The sequence below is a fragment of the Choloepus didactylus genome, chromosome 7, assembly GCF_015220235.1.
Source record: "Choloepus didactylus isolate mChoDid1 chromosome 7, mChoDid1.pri, whole genome shotgun sequence".
NCBI classification, from domain to species: Eukaryota; Metazoa; Chordata; class Mammalia; order Pilosa; family Megalonychidae; genus Choloepus; species Choloepus didactylus.
The window spans coordinates 145,594,724-145,608,861 of NC_051313.1; the positions used below are offsets into that span (position 1 = coordinate 145,594,724).

General features: G+C 39.6%; 1 protein-coding gene across 1 annotated transcript in view; it reads left to right on the plus strand.

Moving 5' to 3' along the window:
* The first annotated feature begins 6,290 nt into the window (after positions 1–6,290).
* BLOC1S5 (biogenesis of lysosomal organelles complex 1 subunit 5) overlaps positions 6,291–14,138 on the plus strand; it is a 41,823-nt gene continuing 33,975 nt past the window's right edge. The window contains exons 1-2 of the mRNA XM_037843690.1: positions 6,291–6,419; positions 10,300–10,382. Of these exons, the coding sequence (XP_037699618.1) occupies positions 6,302–6,419; positions 10,300–10,382 (201 nt within the window). The 5' untranslated portion in view covers positions 6,291–6,301. The remainder of the gene's footprint in view (positions 6,420–10,299; positions 10,383–14,138) is intronic.

Consider the following 14,138-nt stretch of genomic DNA (forward strand, 5'->3'; position numbering starts at 1 on the left):
AAGATATATTCAAGCCCTAACCCGTGGTCATGTGGGTGTGGACTCTTTGATAAATAGGATCTTAGAAGATCCTATTAAGATGAAGCTATACTGAATCAGTGTGGGCCTTAATTCCATGTGATGGGAGTCCTAATAAGCAAAGGAAATTGGGTAACAGGATCAGAAGCCACAGGAGGAGACAGAAATAGATCACAATATGATGGAAAAAAGCCACCCCCAGAATGCTACAGACCAGAGAGGGCGTGGCCTGCTGATACCTTGATTTTGGGCTTCCAGCCTCCAAACTATGAGGCAATAAATTCCTGTTGTTTAAGCCAACTAGCATGTGGTATTTTGTTATATAGTTTTCTAATGTACCATATGTGTTTCCATAACTTTATGAGGTTAATACACAGTATTACCTCAAATGACCCTATAATATTTTCTCTTGCCTTTATCTGTTTCTCCCACTTTTAATTTTTTTTAATCTTCTTTGAAAATAAGTTATATAAAAGAGGATCAACAGTATTACCAACAGAAAATGTTCCAGGGGAAATCTCATGAAATGACTCTGATAAAATGCAAAATAAATTTAAAAGCACAACTTACTTCCCCCCCCCCCACACTTAATGCTTATCTTTGATGGGCTTTGTATTAGGGTTCTCCAGAGAAACAGAACTGACAGGATATATATGTAAATTTATTAACAGATTTGTTAGAGGAATTGGCTCATACAACTGTAGGGATTAGCAAGTCCTAATTCCACAGGGCAGGCCACAAGTTGGGAAATCCAATGCAGGTTTTGATGAAATCCCCAGGAGAAGCTGGCTGGCTGAAACAGAGAAATTTTTCTTTGTCACAGCAGAAATCCTCAGTTCTCTCTTTAAGGCCTTCTTTCAATTGATTGGATGAGACTTTTCTCATTGCTGAAAGCAATCTCCTTTGTTTAATGTAGATGTAATCAGCCATAGATGCAATCAACTAACTGATGATTTAAATCCACTAAATATCCTCACAGTAAAATAGGGCCAGTGCTTTCTTGACCAAACTATGGGCACCATAACCTGACCAAGTTGACACATGAACTTAACCATCACAGTCCACCCCTTGTGAACTTGGCACCCATACACATCTCCTTAAACCATTCTTAATCTCTAAATAAAACAATATTAGTCATACTTTTACCTAACATAATTCACCTGCTCTGCATACACAGTAAATGCGCTGACCCTTTCCCCAGAAGAGGATGCAAGTCCCTGGTAAATAGTCACTCTTAAACTTGATAGCCTGCAATTTAAATACTATGACATAAAGTTAATGCATCTTATGTTATGAGATAAGGGGTAAGATAGGGAACAAAACAAAGATATTTGCTTTATGTATATATGCAAACCTACTCAAAACAATCAAGAAATGTTCCTAACCATTACAGTCCTCAGTTCTTTAACTGGTAACATGGTTATATCTCATATTAAACTTCATTTCATATTCCCTTTACCCTCAGCAAGCACCTCAGTTGGTCATGGTTCTTTGCATGGTGGGGTGACCCAAACCTCCATTCCTGAAGGGATTAGATCATTAGTAGTCCTGCCTGGATTGGGTTGTTACAGGTTTCCATTGGTTTCAAGCACAGAGCATGGTAGTACTAAAAGGCACCATAGAGGATCTCCTGTATTCCAAGTAAATGATTTTTTACCTCCATTGTATACCAGCCCTATTTCCCCTTGACAACCAGGATCAGTCACCCCAGCCAGTACAGGCTTATATTAAAGAATGGATTTTAATTTTGTTCTTGATAATCATATAACTGAGTACTAATTTTATTTTTATTATCTGATGTTATATGATTCAGCATGGGGTTGCAGCAAAAATAATTTACCTGAAGTCAGAACTTCTACTGAATTAGCACTGTTTCCATGATTTATATATCTTAACTCTAAAAGTGCAAAATTGGAAAAATCTTTTTACAATACCATGGTTTAGAAGTATCTGATATTGAGAAATTGAAATACTGAAAAATAATCCTGTATAGAGCACTATGAAGGTGGAAATTGTTATTGTTAAAACCACAGGAAAAGTATATAGTGTATAATTCCACTTATGTATTTTTGAAATGCCAAATTTTAGAAATGGAGGACAGGGGTTGGGGAAGTGAGGTGAGGTTATAAAAAGCAACACAAGGGATCCTTACGGTGTTGGAAGTATTTAATATCTTGACTGTGACTGGTGGTGGATACACAAACCTTCATAGGTGATAAAATTATATAGTTTTACTTTATACACAGACACACACAAATGAGTACAAGGCAAACTGGGGATATCGAAACTAGATTGGTGAATTTTATCAATGTCAACATCCTGGTTGTGATATTTGCAAAATTTTCCCATTGGGGGAAACTAGGCAAACTGTACAAGGGATTCTGTTACTATTTCTTACAACTGCATGCGAATCTATAGTTCTCTCAATAAAAATATCATTTTAAAAACGCAGAAAAATTCCCATCAACCCAGAGATAACAAGAGATAATACTCCAAGTCCTAGTGGGGGATTATTAGTTTTTAGCTGCAAAACTCCGAGATTCCATGGTTCCAAGAACAGGGACATACTCAGAGCAGCCCCGATTCCAGCCAATGGTGGAATTGCACTGCCCACGTTGTCCTCCTAAGGCTCTCACCAAGCTGTCCGAGGTACAGTTTAGAGTTTTTTGCAAAACAGGAGAGAGAAAGACAGGTATAAAGTGGATCCCAAAGAAAAACACAACTCAATAGAGTACAGACAGAGTCATAATCAAATTTCTAGGAGCACTTATTGACAAGCTGGAAGTAACAGAAATGCAGAGAAAAAATTGTGTTCTTATTTTAAAATTCTCTGTTCACCACTATATGCCAGCATTGTGCTTGGACAAATATTAGTTAAGTGCTTTTGAGTGATAAAATGAAAAGCCCATATGCCTTCTGGAGTTTACATGGCTCTTTTCTCCATTCTCTCCAACCTCCATTACCCACTCTCTTGTCCACCTCTCCCAACACCCACAAGCTGGGCAGTCACTTAACCTCTTTGTGCCTAAAATGAGGCACCTCAAAGGACAGTAGTGAGGATTAAGTGAGTTAATGTTTGTAGAGCACTTACAACATTATCTGACACATAGTGGTGCCATGTAAGTGTCAGGGAAATAAAACAAATTTTACTGAATTGAAGAGGCAAACAGGCCAAGGAAGGCATTTCAGGAAGGGGGTGTGTAAAAAGAAAGAGGCTGGAATATGTCGGACACCATGACGGCCCAGCAGAAAGTCTCCCGTGCCCTCCAGCTGATCAAGCTTAGCTATACTGGAATGCATCAACCTTGGCATGCTGTTCACTAACTGGTGCCATCTTGTTAGAGCATATGGTTAACGTAAGCCATCTGCAATCCTTTCCATGAGAGATGGGGCATAATTAAACACACGCACACAGAACACTAGCGACAGATAAAATTACTTTGTTTCAGTGTTCTGTTGTATAACAAACCATCCCCAAACCTAGTGGATTAAAATAACAGATTTATTATGATTTCTCACAATTCTATGGGTTGACCTGGCGGGTTTCCAGCTCCACATGGAATCCATGTGACTGCACTCAGCTGGCTGATGGGCTGCGCTGAAACATCCAAGCAGACCTAGCTCACAGTCGGGGGCCTTGTTGCCCACCCTCTGCTGGACGCCTGGTTCTTGTCCTGTAGCCTCTCTCTCCATGGGGTGTCTTATTTCCGGTGCTTCTCCAGCCCAATGGCCTGGACTTGGTCTGCATCAGACAGTAAAAGCTGCTGCTGGCAGGTGTCTGAAGGCCAGGCCTAGGACTGGTGCAGCATCTTTTGCAATCCATTTTAGGGGTCAGAGAAAGTCAAGGCAGCCCAGATTCAAGGGGAGGGGAAACCAACTCCATGCCTCGAAGGGAGAAGCAGTATGTTGCTTGTGTCCACCGGGAGGAGAAAAATCACTGCAGCCACCCTTGGAGACTCTGCCATATTCTCTGACCCTTAGTTTAATAACAATCAACTAGATTAATGAGAGGATTCAGAGACATACGATATGTGATGTGTGATAGCACTCTATAAATTGTAAACAAGTAGAAAATACTATAGTGGTAAGTGATAAAGGTGGATTGGAAGAATGGGAGCAGATTATACAGGTGTTTTGGTTTCTTAGGGCTGCTGTAACAAAGGACCACACACTGGGTGGCCTAACACAACAGAAGTTTATTCTCTGACAGTTCTGGAGGCTGGAAGTCTGAAATCAAGGTGTCTCCAAGGCTGTGTGATGTCTATAGAGAAGGATCTGTTCCATGCCTTTCTCCTGGCTTCTGGCAGTGGCCAGTCATCCTTGCCTCAGTCGTCATGTGGTATTTTCCTCCTCTCTCTGTGCACCAATCTCCTCTTTTTATATGGACACCAGTAATATCAGGTTAAGGGTTCACCCTACTCCAGTATGACCTCATTTTAACTTGCCTAATTCCATCTGTAACAACCCGATTTCCAATTCAGTTCACATTTGGACGTACTGGGGAGCAGTGCTTCAACGTATGTTTTTTGGGGGCACAATTCAATCCATAACAAAAAACAGATAGAGGGATTAAAAAGCAGAGAGAAAGTTATTGCAACGGTAACATTTATTGGGCATTTACTATGTGCCAGGTGCTATAATTAGTGCTTTACAGTTATTATCTTCTTTAATCACACATAATTACATATAAGATGGGTATTTTCTGTACATTTTACAAAAAAAGGAACCATGGGCATGTGGCAATGCTAGGAATTGAACCCAATTCTGTCTAGTTCCAAAGTCTTAACTACTGCAGCCACTTTCTTTTTTATCACGTGTATCACAATAGGCATTTGGAGGGAAGGACAGGCTATCCCAGGACTCCTGAAACAGAATTTGGGGAGGTGGGATCCAAGAATTGGCATTAATGTGGCAGAAGCATTCAACCTCGCTGTACTATAATGAGCCTTTTCAGGTTTTTTTCTGGAGTTCAAAGACACTGAGAGGAAATTTATCCTTGCAGGGTAGAAGAATGGGGAAAGTGCATAGAAGTAGGGAGAACACCAAGGGGCTTTAAAAACAATTATGTTTACAGTGATTGATGCTTAAACTAGGGAAATGAAAGTACGACTAGAAAGGTCACAAACCAGATCAACTACTTGCAATTAACAAAGTTACATGTTATTTATTAATTCATCTATTTTATGCCTCTTTGGCTTTGGGTTTGTTATTTCCTGTCCTGGAGTATAACATCACCAGTTCCTTCTTCACGTCCACTCCACCTGGCTAACATCTTACCTTAGGTCTGAAGACAAACATTTTCCTGCTCTGGGAACCTTTCCTGATCTCCCACCCTCCATCCCCCTTCCGCAAGGGACATTGGTGTACCTTCCTGCATCCTGTCATTGATAGGCCCCATGTATGTCGGCTCACGTGCCTTCTTCAGGACTAGATTGCCAGACCCTGGAGAACACAGACTGTGCAGGAATAGAGGAAGGAGTAAGGGAAAGATTAAGAGATGATTCTTAGAATCACATCAATGTAGGAGGCAAGAGGCCACTGCAAATTGCATTGTCTATAATTGCAAAAGCATGAAGACTTGTTGAGAATATAAGATGAATTTTATGGAGTTTACCCAATAGCAGCAGTTAGATACGGGGCAGCCCGGCAAAACGGTCCCTTCTATAATGCTGTGTATTTTATTGCAGCCCGTATAACAAACGGCTGAAATTTTGTAAATAGGAACTCCGCCCCCCCGTCCCAAATAGTCATGAGTGAGTCTAATAAGTGATCCAGGCAAGTTACTTAATCTCTAAGTAATCTGTTTCTTCATTAGTTTAAAAGAAATGATAAAACTGTTCCGCAGGGTTGCTGCGACGAGCGAATGTGACAAAGCATGTGAAAAATGCTTTATAAAGCATTAGTGGCAAGTAATAATATAGATAATATATTTATATTACTGCTATATTAATATTATTCAGGGTCCCGCATCCCCCGATACCTTCCCATCTTTCTAAACCACAGTGCCGGCAGGTTTTGAAAGGAATAAGCGCCCTGCGGAAGTTTAGCTTAAACTTTCAGGCACCTTCCTATTCCGGCAGCAACTGCCCTAATCCAGCATGGAGGCAACAGCTTCTTCAAGTCACAGCCCTGGCCACTTCACGGGGGGCTTTCCGGAATCGCCCACTGGGCAGACCCAGCCTGCCCGACGCCCTGCGATGACGCCTAAAACCCGCGCTCCCAAAGCTGGCCGCGGAGGCTTTGCGCAAGCGCAGCGCGCGGGTTGGGGGCGGAGCCCGTCGGGATGAGTGGCGGAGGGACGGAGACCCAAGTGGGTTGCGAGGCCGCCCCGGGAGGCGGCGGCGTCAAGAAGAGGGACTCTCCGGGGACCGCGGGTTCGCCGGCGCACCTCATTATCAAGGGTACGGAGTGAGGCTCTCGGCTGTGGACCCCAGTAGCCCCATTCCCGGGCAGCGCTTTCCGACCCCGGCTGTCCGTGCCGGCCGGCACTCGGGCCGCGCGTATAGGGGGATTTCCGGGGGTCGTGGCCTGCCCTCTTCGCCTTTTCCCGCCAGGTGCTGCAGAGTAACAACAGACCAGCCAAACTCTTTCTGTCTCCTCGCTCCCCTTGCGGCAGACGTGAGCTGTCAGGCCCAGCTTCAGCCCCCTCCCCACTCCCAGGACCCCCCTTGGACGCAGCCTCTTGACCGTCTTGTGGTGCTCAGAGCACCGATGTTGGGTGTCGGGAAGGGCTCGCGCCCCAGGCAGCGTCGCTCAGGAGTTGTGTGACTTGGGGTCTGTTCTCTTCACCCCCTGTCCGATCCTGTTTGCCTCTCTAGAAAATGGGGGTCATGCGAGGGGTAAATGAGATAATATTTATGAAAGCGTCTTGCTATACTGTAAAGCGCCATACACGTGGAAAGAGTTGTCCTACAGACTTTGAACTGGAGAACGGGAGTGGGTGTAACTAGATTCTCACGGAACCTGAATTTTGGTTGATTGCAAATCTCCCATCGACTGTCCTTCCTGCGTGAAGGGCTTCGCCAGTTAGATACAGCACTTTCTCGTCCCCAGTCCCACCTCCATTTCTCACCCCCGTGCTTATGTTGTCGGCCCTACCACCTGTCAATTTGCAAGCCCTTATATGACTCCGGAGTCCTATACCCTGTTTGGCTGATACCTGTTTAAGATTTGTAGGCAGCCCTTTCACAGCTGACTGGCTGTTTTTAGGCTTTTTATTTCGGATTGTATAAAGGTGATTCTAATTAGAAGTGCGGTAGGGGGTGCATGGGTGTTACAACTGAATTATAATTTTTACATATGCAGTCTTACTGAAGTACAACTTTCTGTTTTTTTTAAAGGTAATTCCAAGGAAGTTTTTCAAGTATACCTAAAATTGAGTTAAGCTTGAAGGTATATCTTGAACTTTCCTTTTTATGAGACAGTTTACCCTTTTCATTCTGAAAATGCCAATCTGTTTTTAGTCCATCTTATTTGAAGATCATCAATTATAAACAGAAGTGTTGGGTTTGCTGCCAGAGTCTAGTGAAAGGGAAACATGTAAATAGCTAATTTCAATATTTCTGTCCTGGGTCTTTGAGAGAACAGGGTCTTTGAGGGTTTCTGGCACACAGCATGGTGTTGGGGAGGAGAGCAATGGGAGACAGGGAAGGCTTCTTGGAGAATCTGAGTCTTGAAGAATAAGTGTTAGCTGCAGGTAAAGAAGGCACGGGTCAGGGCGTGTTGGGGATGCTACATGTATTGCTACTGTGTGACTCTGAGAGAGCTGGGGTCTGGCCAGAATCAGACTGTAGAGGATTTTCTAAAGCAATTAGACTTTGTCTTGAATGGCAGGAAACTGTCCAACAATATTAAGTACAAGAGCCATGCAGTTAGATGGGTATTTTAAATAGAGGCAGATATATGGAGTGGGTTAGTGAGTGGTATATCTCTGTTCTAATAGTCCAAGTGAGAAGAGCAGGGACAAGAAAGGAGGGGATAGATTTGAGAAGTATTGAGGAAGTAAAATAATATAATAATAGGGCCCAGTGGCTGATTGAGCACTTCTAGGATTTAGTCAAATACATTTGAAAGAGATTCAGATTTAAAGAATAGCATTTATGTGGGTATTATAAAAAAAAAAAATCTCTATGCAGTAAACTTTTCCTCATCATAAGCAAAGATCCACACATTACATTTAAAGCCTCCACATTGAGGGCCAGAGAAAAATACTTCTCTCTTCTTTTATTGACTAATGAGAGATCTGCAACTTACTGTTTCTCCTTTCCCTGGAGTCCCGTAGCATATTAATCTTCCATTCAAATATTAATCTTTTGTGTGAGGGACTCCCACATTAGATTATGAATTTTTGGAGAACAAAACATTGTATGTTAGTTAATTTGAATATCAAACAAAAGAATGCTTTGCATATAGTAGGACTAGGGTTGGACTTATTTGAAAATCTGTAGTTTACATTTACATTATAAAGCTTTGAAAATTTATTTGTGATCCTTGGGACTCCAGCAAACTCAGATATATAATATTGTGCATGTTTTGTCATCATAATGTTATAACGAACCAGTTACTGGCTTAATTTCTGTGGTAATGTGTATTTCAGAATATGTTTTTCCCCCCAGATCTTTAGTATCTTAAACTTTGGAGCACAGTACAAGTTATAGAGATGACTATTTTCCACTTCTAAACAGGATTGAATTATCTCTCCAAAGCCTAAGTAAATTCCCATTATAGCAAATCTCAGAAGATGGTTTCCCAGAATCAGCAAACTGTCACGGCTTCTCAATCATATAGAAAAATACTGGTTAGCTCCTGTATCCTCTGTGAATAATATAAATAACTTGGTCTCTGAAATACAGGAGAGAGAGTATTTCAGGATGGTGTGGTAAGTGGTGTGATAGAAGTATAGGCCCCAGGTATATCAAAATAGGGGAAGCATAAAGTAGGGGCACTCGGTAAGCCTGGGGAAAGGGGGGTAGAATGAGTGGAAATCTCAGGGAAAAGTGATGTCTAGGCTGTTTTCGAAGGAAGAATAGGAATTAGGCAAAGTGGGGTAGTTGGGGAAAGTTTCCAGGCAGTGGAACAGTGTGAACTTTGTGTGGCAAGGAGCATGAGACAGCATGGAACACTTGGAAAACTGCATCCCAGATTGTGGACCTGGGAAATGAGGCTAAGCCCGATCGTAGAGGGTCTTGTGGGCTTCTGGGAAGCTTGAACTTTATCCTGTGGGCCAGTGTGCTTTTTGGACACAGGTGTTCATTGAGATGTTAACAGAAAGATTTTAGCAAAAATTGTGCTTCTATTTATATTTTTTCTTCCTAGCCTACTTCCCAAGGTGCTTCCTAATGAAATACATTCAAATAGAGAATTGCAATTTGCCCCATCTGCAAAAATCAGGTATTAGAGGAAGAGCATGAATGGCCCATATGCTTATTTGGAGATTTAATTTTCCCAAGAATTTCAAGGTTTGCATTATAAGCTATGTACTTGTTACTAAGTAGAATCAATAGATTGCCACCCCCCCCCCAGCAGTTCATACTTAGCCCTGTTTTTTCTTAATTATGACTTTTTAGAAATATCAGAAAGTTTAGAGATGTATAATAAACAGTCCACCACGCACCTTAACAAACAAAACATGAAAAATTCTCTGTGTACCTTGCTCTGATTATATTCTCTGTCGTCTTCTCCAAAGGTAATCACTATCTAGAGTTTGGTGTTTACCATTCTCATGCGTTTCTTTATAATTTTGTTACCTCTGTATGTGTCCCAAAAGGAAGTATCATGTGCTTATTTTTAAAATTTATATAAATGGCATCATACTATCTTTATCCTTGGGAAACTTGCCTTTTCATTTAACATTATATTTGTGGGATTTATCCATGTTGATAAATGTAACACTAGTATATTCATTTTTATTCCCTGATGTATAGTATCTCATTGTATGAGTATGTTTAGGCTGTTTTCTATTTTTTTTCTTTTTGATATTACACCCATACTGTAATAAACATTTATAAATATCTCATTTATTTGTGCAAAAGTTTCTTTAGGTTACGTATCTAGGCATCAAATTGCTAGGTATGACTGTCTTCAACTTTACTAGAAATTTACCAAATTGCTCTCAAAAGTAGATGTGCATATTTACATGCCCTCTGGCAGTTGGTGAGGTTCCCCTTTAATCTATAGTTTGGGTTTTGACCTTCATATATCCATTGGAAGGAGAAGAATAAACAAGCTAGAGATTATGCCACTTAGCATGGATTAACTCTGAATTTCATTCTGTCTTTATAGATCTTGGAGAAATTCATTCAAGACTTTTAGATCACAGACCAGTTATTCAAGGTGAAATCCGTTATTTTGTGAAAGAATTTGAAGTGAGTATTTAGAACTTATTGTGGAAGACTACTGCCTTAATTGTTTGAGTGTTAATATTACAGAAGGGGAATTCCCAAGTTTTAAAATCTCTGGTATCTGTTCGTAAAATATACAAGGAACAACTTATAGAGGCATTATCTTATAATGGGAATGCGATGGGTAGAAGACTAGGCAGCAGGAGACTTGGCTTTCCATTCTGGTGCCTATTCCAGGGTATTTAGTATCTGTCAATCTCAGCTTTTCACCTATGAAATAAGGTATAGTGAAAGAAACAGATTTTAGAGACTGATGGAGCTGAGTTTTCTAGACACGTTTTTTGTATATTTTTTTCTCATTGGGGCATCAGGACCACCCATGCACTCAAGTTAAATTTAAAAATCATCCTTGGCCATTCCCGCCCCATGAGGCTCTTCCTTCAATGACCAAGTTTGTTTCACCTCATAAAGCTCCATCCCTTCTGGCTGGTGTGCCTGCTTTACATTGCAATCAAATCCAGTCTTCACTCTGCTGCCACAGTGCTCTAATGAATTACTTCACTGTTAAAAAGACTTTAATAACATTTATTATCTACAGGTTAAAGTCCAAACCTCCTATGACCTGGCCCCTACCTTTCTACATTTAGCACCTACCATTTCTCACCTTGCATGCTATGTTCTCACAGTACGGGTTCACCAACATGCCATCCTTTTTTCTAGTACCATGGTTTTACCCATGTTTAATTGGCCAATTGTAAATTAAAGAATAACATCCTAAGCTACTACTGTTGAATAGGCGGTAAATGGTGTCAACACAAACAGTTTTGTGGTTCTGTGTAAATTTGCATTCTGTTTCCAAATGAGACTCCAATCAAACAGGAGGTCTAAACCTGCCAAAAGGAGGGAACCTTTTAATAAACCCATTAAAATTACTGAAAGCCTGTGGATACAGAGCACCCGAGATAGAGGGAGAGAGCTGCAGCATTAAACAACCACTTCTGGAGTTAACAGACTTCCTTTTCTCAAAATCCGCATAATACCTATGCCATGGGGTTGTGAAGATTAAAGGAGTGTGTGTGTATCTTAGAAAAATGTCTGGTATTATGAATAACTGTTAGCTTCATCATCATCATCATCATCAACGTGAGATAAGAATAATGTGAGATACACAAAAGTTATCCAGAGACTAATCCCTTACCATGCCATATAAAAAGTATTACCAATTCCATGGTGAGAGTAAAGTGTAAATGTGTATTGCTATGAATCTTTTACAGTGTGTTGTATAAATATGTTTAAAAATTGTTTCATGTAGAGTGTGGGTTTAGTCACTCTCAGAAACAGATCACTTGGTCATCTCCATAAAAGTCTGTTGGAGAACTCTGCTGTTGTGTATGTAGATACTAGGACTGAGAAAAACTTACCCGATTATTTAGATCAATATTGGTATCCAGAGCAGGCAAACCACGTAAAGAGCTCCTCTTTCAGAATTCTGCTTTAATGTTGCTTACTGTATGTTGCGTGCTGAAATGTAAAGCAATCCTCCATCTTCCCAACAAATAGATTTAATTTGTATGACAATTTAATCATACAGTTGATTTATTCTCACATAATTTAAATTATGTGTATTTATTGAGTCGCACATTCCTATCACATATTATTTGTAAAAATATATTAATTTAGAAATAATGCTTTTTCCTTTCTGTATTTCATAAAATTATTTTGTAACTCTTCTCATATGTCTTTGACATTTGTATCTTTATTGCTAGAACAACTTTCTGAATCATCTAAGAGTTTTCTACATAATTATTTTAGGTTATTGAGGCCTAACACTTTGAATGTGTTTAATGCTGTTACTAGAAAGCTTTTCCAAGCCATAAGTATATTTTGCCAACATTCGGACAGTTTTTGTTTCAAGTATCTTATACATGCATGTTTGCAATTTGTGCAATATAACATTATAGTGTTTTTTAAAAAGCAAATTCTAAAAGTTTTGTATACAACATTGAACTTTTGCAAGTGAGAGCTCATACCTGTAAGAATAATTAATGATTTCATATTAAATTCATTAGCTTTCTTAGTTTTAAGCTGTTCTGTCGCATGACCTCTATATGAGCTTAAACCCAGCATTGATGAAATAGTTTCAGGCTAATAATTCAAAATGAAAGAATTTATATGAATGCTTTATAATATGAGCAACTGTAGGAACCTGATATTAGGCAGCTCTCTGTTTGCTGAGGGAGGAGTTTTTGTTTTTCTTTTTGGCTGGGATTGGGAAGGAGGGTTATTCATATTTGAGCTAATATTGTATGTCTAAGCATATGTTATGTCTGGAATGCTCTTTTCCTTTTATTCTTCAAGATCTGGTTTTCTGAAGATCCTGTGGCATTACCATCTCACTCTCCCTCTCCATTTTCTCTTCTTTGCTCCTTCTGTATTACCTAAGTGTCTTCATTATAGTATCTATCATGTTGCTTTGAAAAGGTTTACATGTCTGTCCTCTCTATGAGCTTGTGAGCTCTTTGAAAGCAGGGATTGTATCTAATTCACCTTTGTATTTTCAGCCCATAATAAGTAGTTAATAAATGCTTTTGAACTGATTGTTCTTAAAGAGGGTTTAAATCTTTGCTCTTCTGCTTTTTGACTAAAAAAACTACTTTGATGAGTTAATTAGCCTCTCTGGTTCTCACTGTAATTTTGATATAACATGACCTGTTTCAAAGGGATTTATTCGGGTTGTTAGTTAATGTGCATGAAGTACCAAATACATTGCCTGATACATAGTAAATAGATATTCTGAAATCTCTTACCTCTTTTCTCTTCCTTCAAGTTTGTTGTGAACTGTGTGTGTTGTGTGAATGAATACATATACACACACACGAGCTTGCTTTGAAAACAAGAACTAAAAGCTGTAACAACTTATTGATATATGTGTATACATATGTGTGTATTCATTCTGTAATAAAATAAAATTTTAATGTGTTGTACAAGTTTTAGTTCTTCAGTTTTTCAGAGCAAGCTCATGTTTTCTTTTTCTACTCTATTTTAATTGTGGTGACATATATATAACATAAAATTTGTCATTTTAACCATTTTTAAGTATACAATTCAGTAGCATTAATTACATTTATAATGGCATGCTGCCATCACCACCATCCATTACCAAACATTTTTCATCACCCAGAACAGAAACTCTGTACCCGTTAAGCAATAACTCTTCATCCCCCCTGCCCCTGATAACCCCTGATCTACTTTCTGTCTCTGAAATTTGCTTATTCTGGATACTTTATATAAGCACAGTCATATAATATTTGTTCTTTTGTATCTGGCTTATTTCATTTAGCATAATGTCTTCAAGTTTCCTCCATGTTGTTACATGTATCAGAACTAAATTGCTTTTTATGGCTGAATAATATTCCATTTTATGTATATACCACATTTTGTTTATCCAGTCATCTGTTTTTGGACATCTGGGTTGTTTCTGACTTTTAGCTATTATGAATAATGCTGCTATGAACATTGGAGTACAAGTATCTGTTCGAGTTCCTGTTTTTAAGACTTTGGGGTATATACCTAGGAGTAGAATTGCCAGATCAAATGGTAGTTCTATGTTTAACTTCCTGAGAAATCACAAAAGTGTTTTCCACAGCAGCTGCACCATTTTACATTCCCATCAGCAATGTACAAGAGTTCTAGTCTCCACTTCCCTGCCAGCACTTGGTTATTTTCCCTTTTTAAAATAATAGCCATCCTAGTGGGTATGAAGTTATATCTCACTGTGGT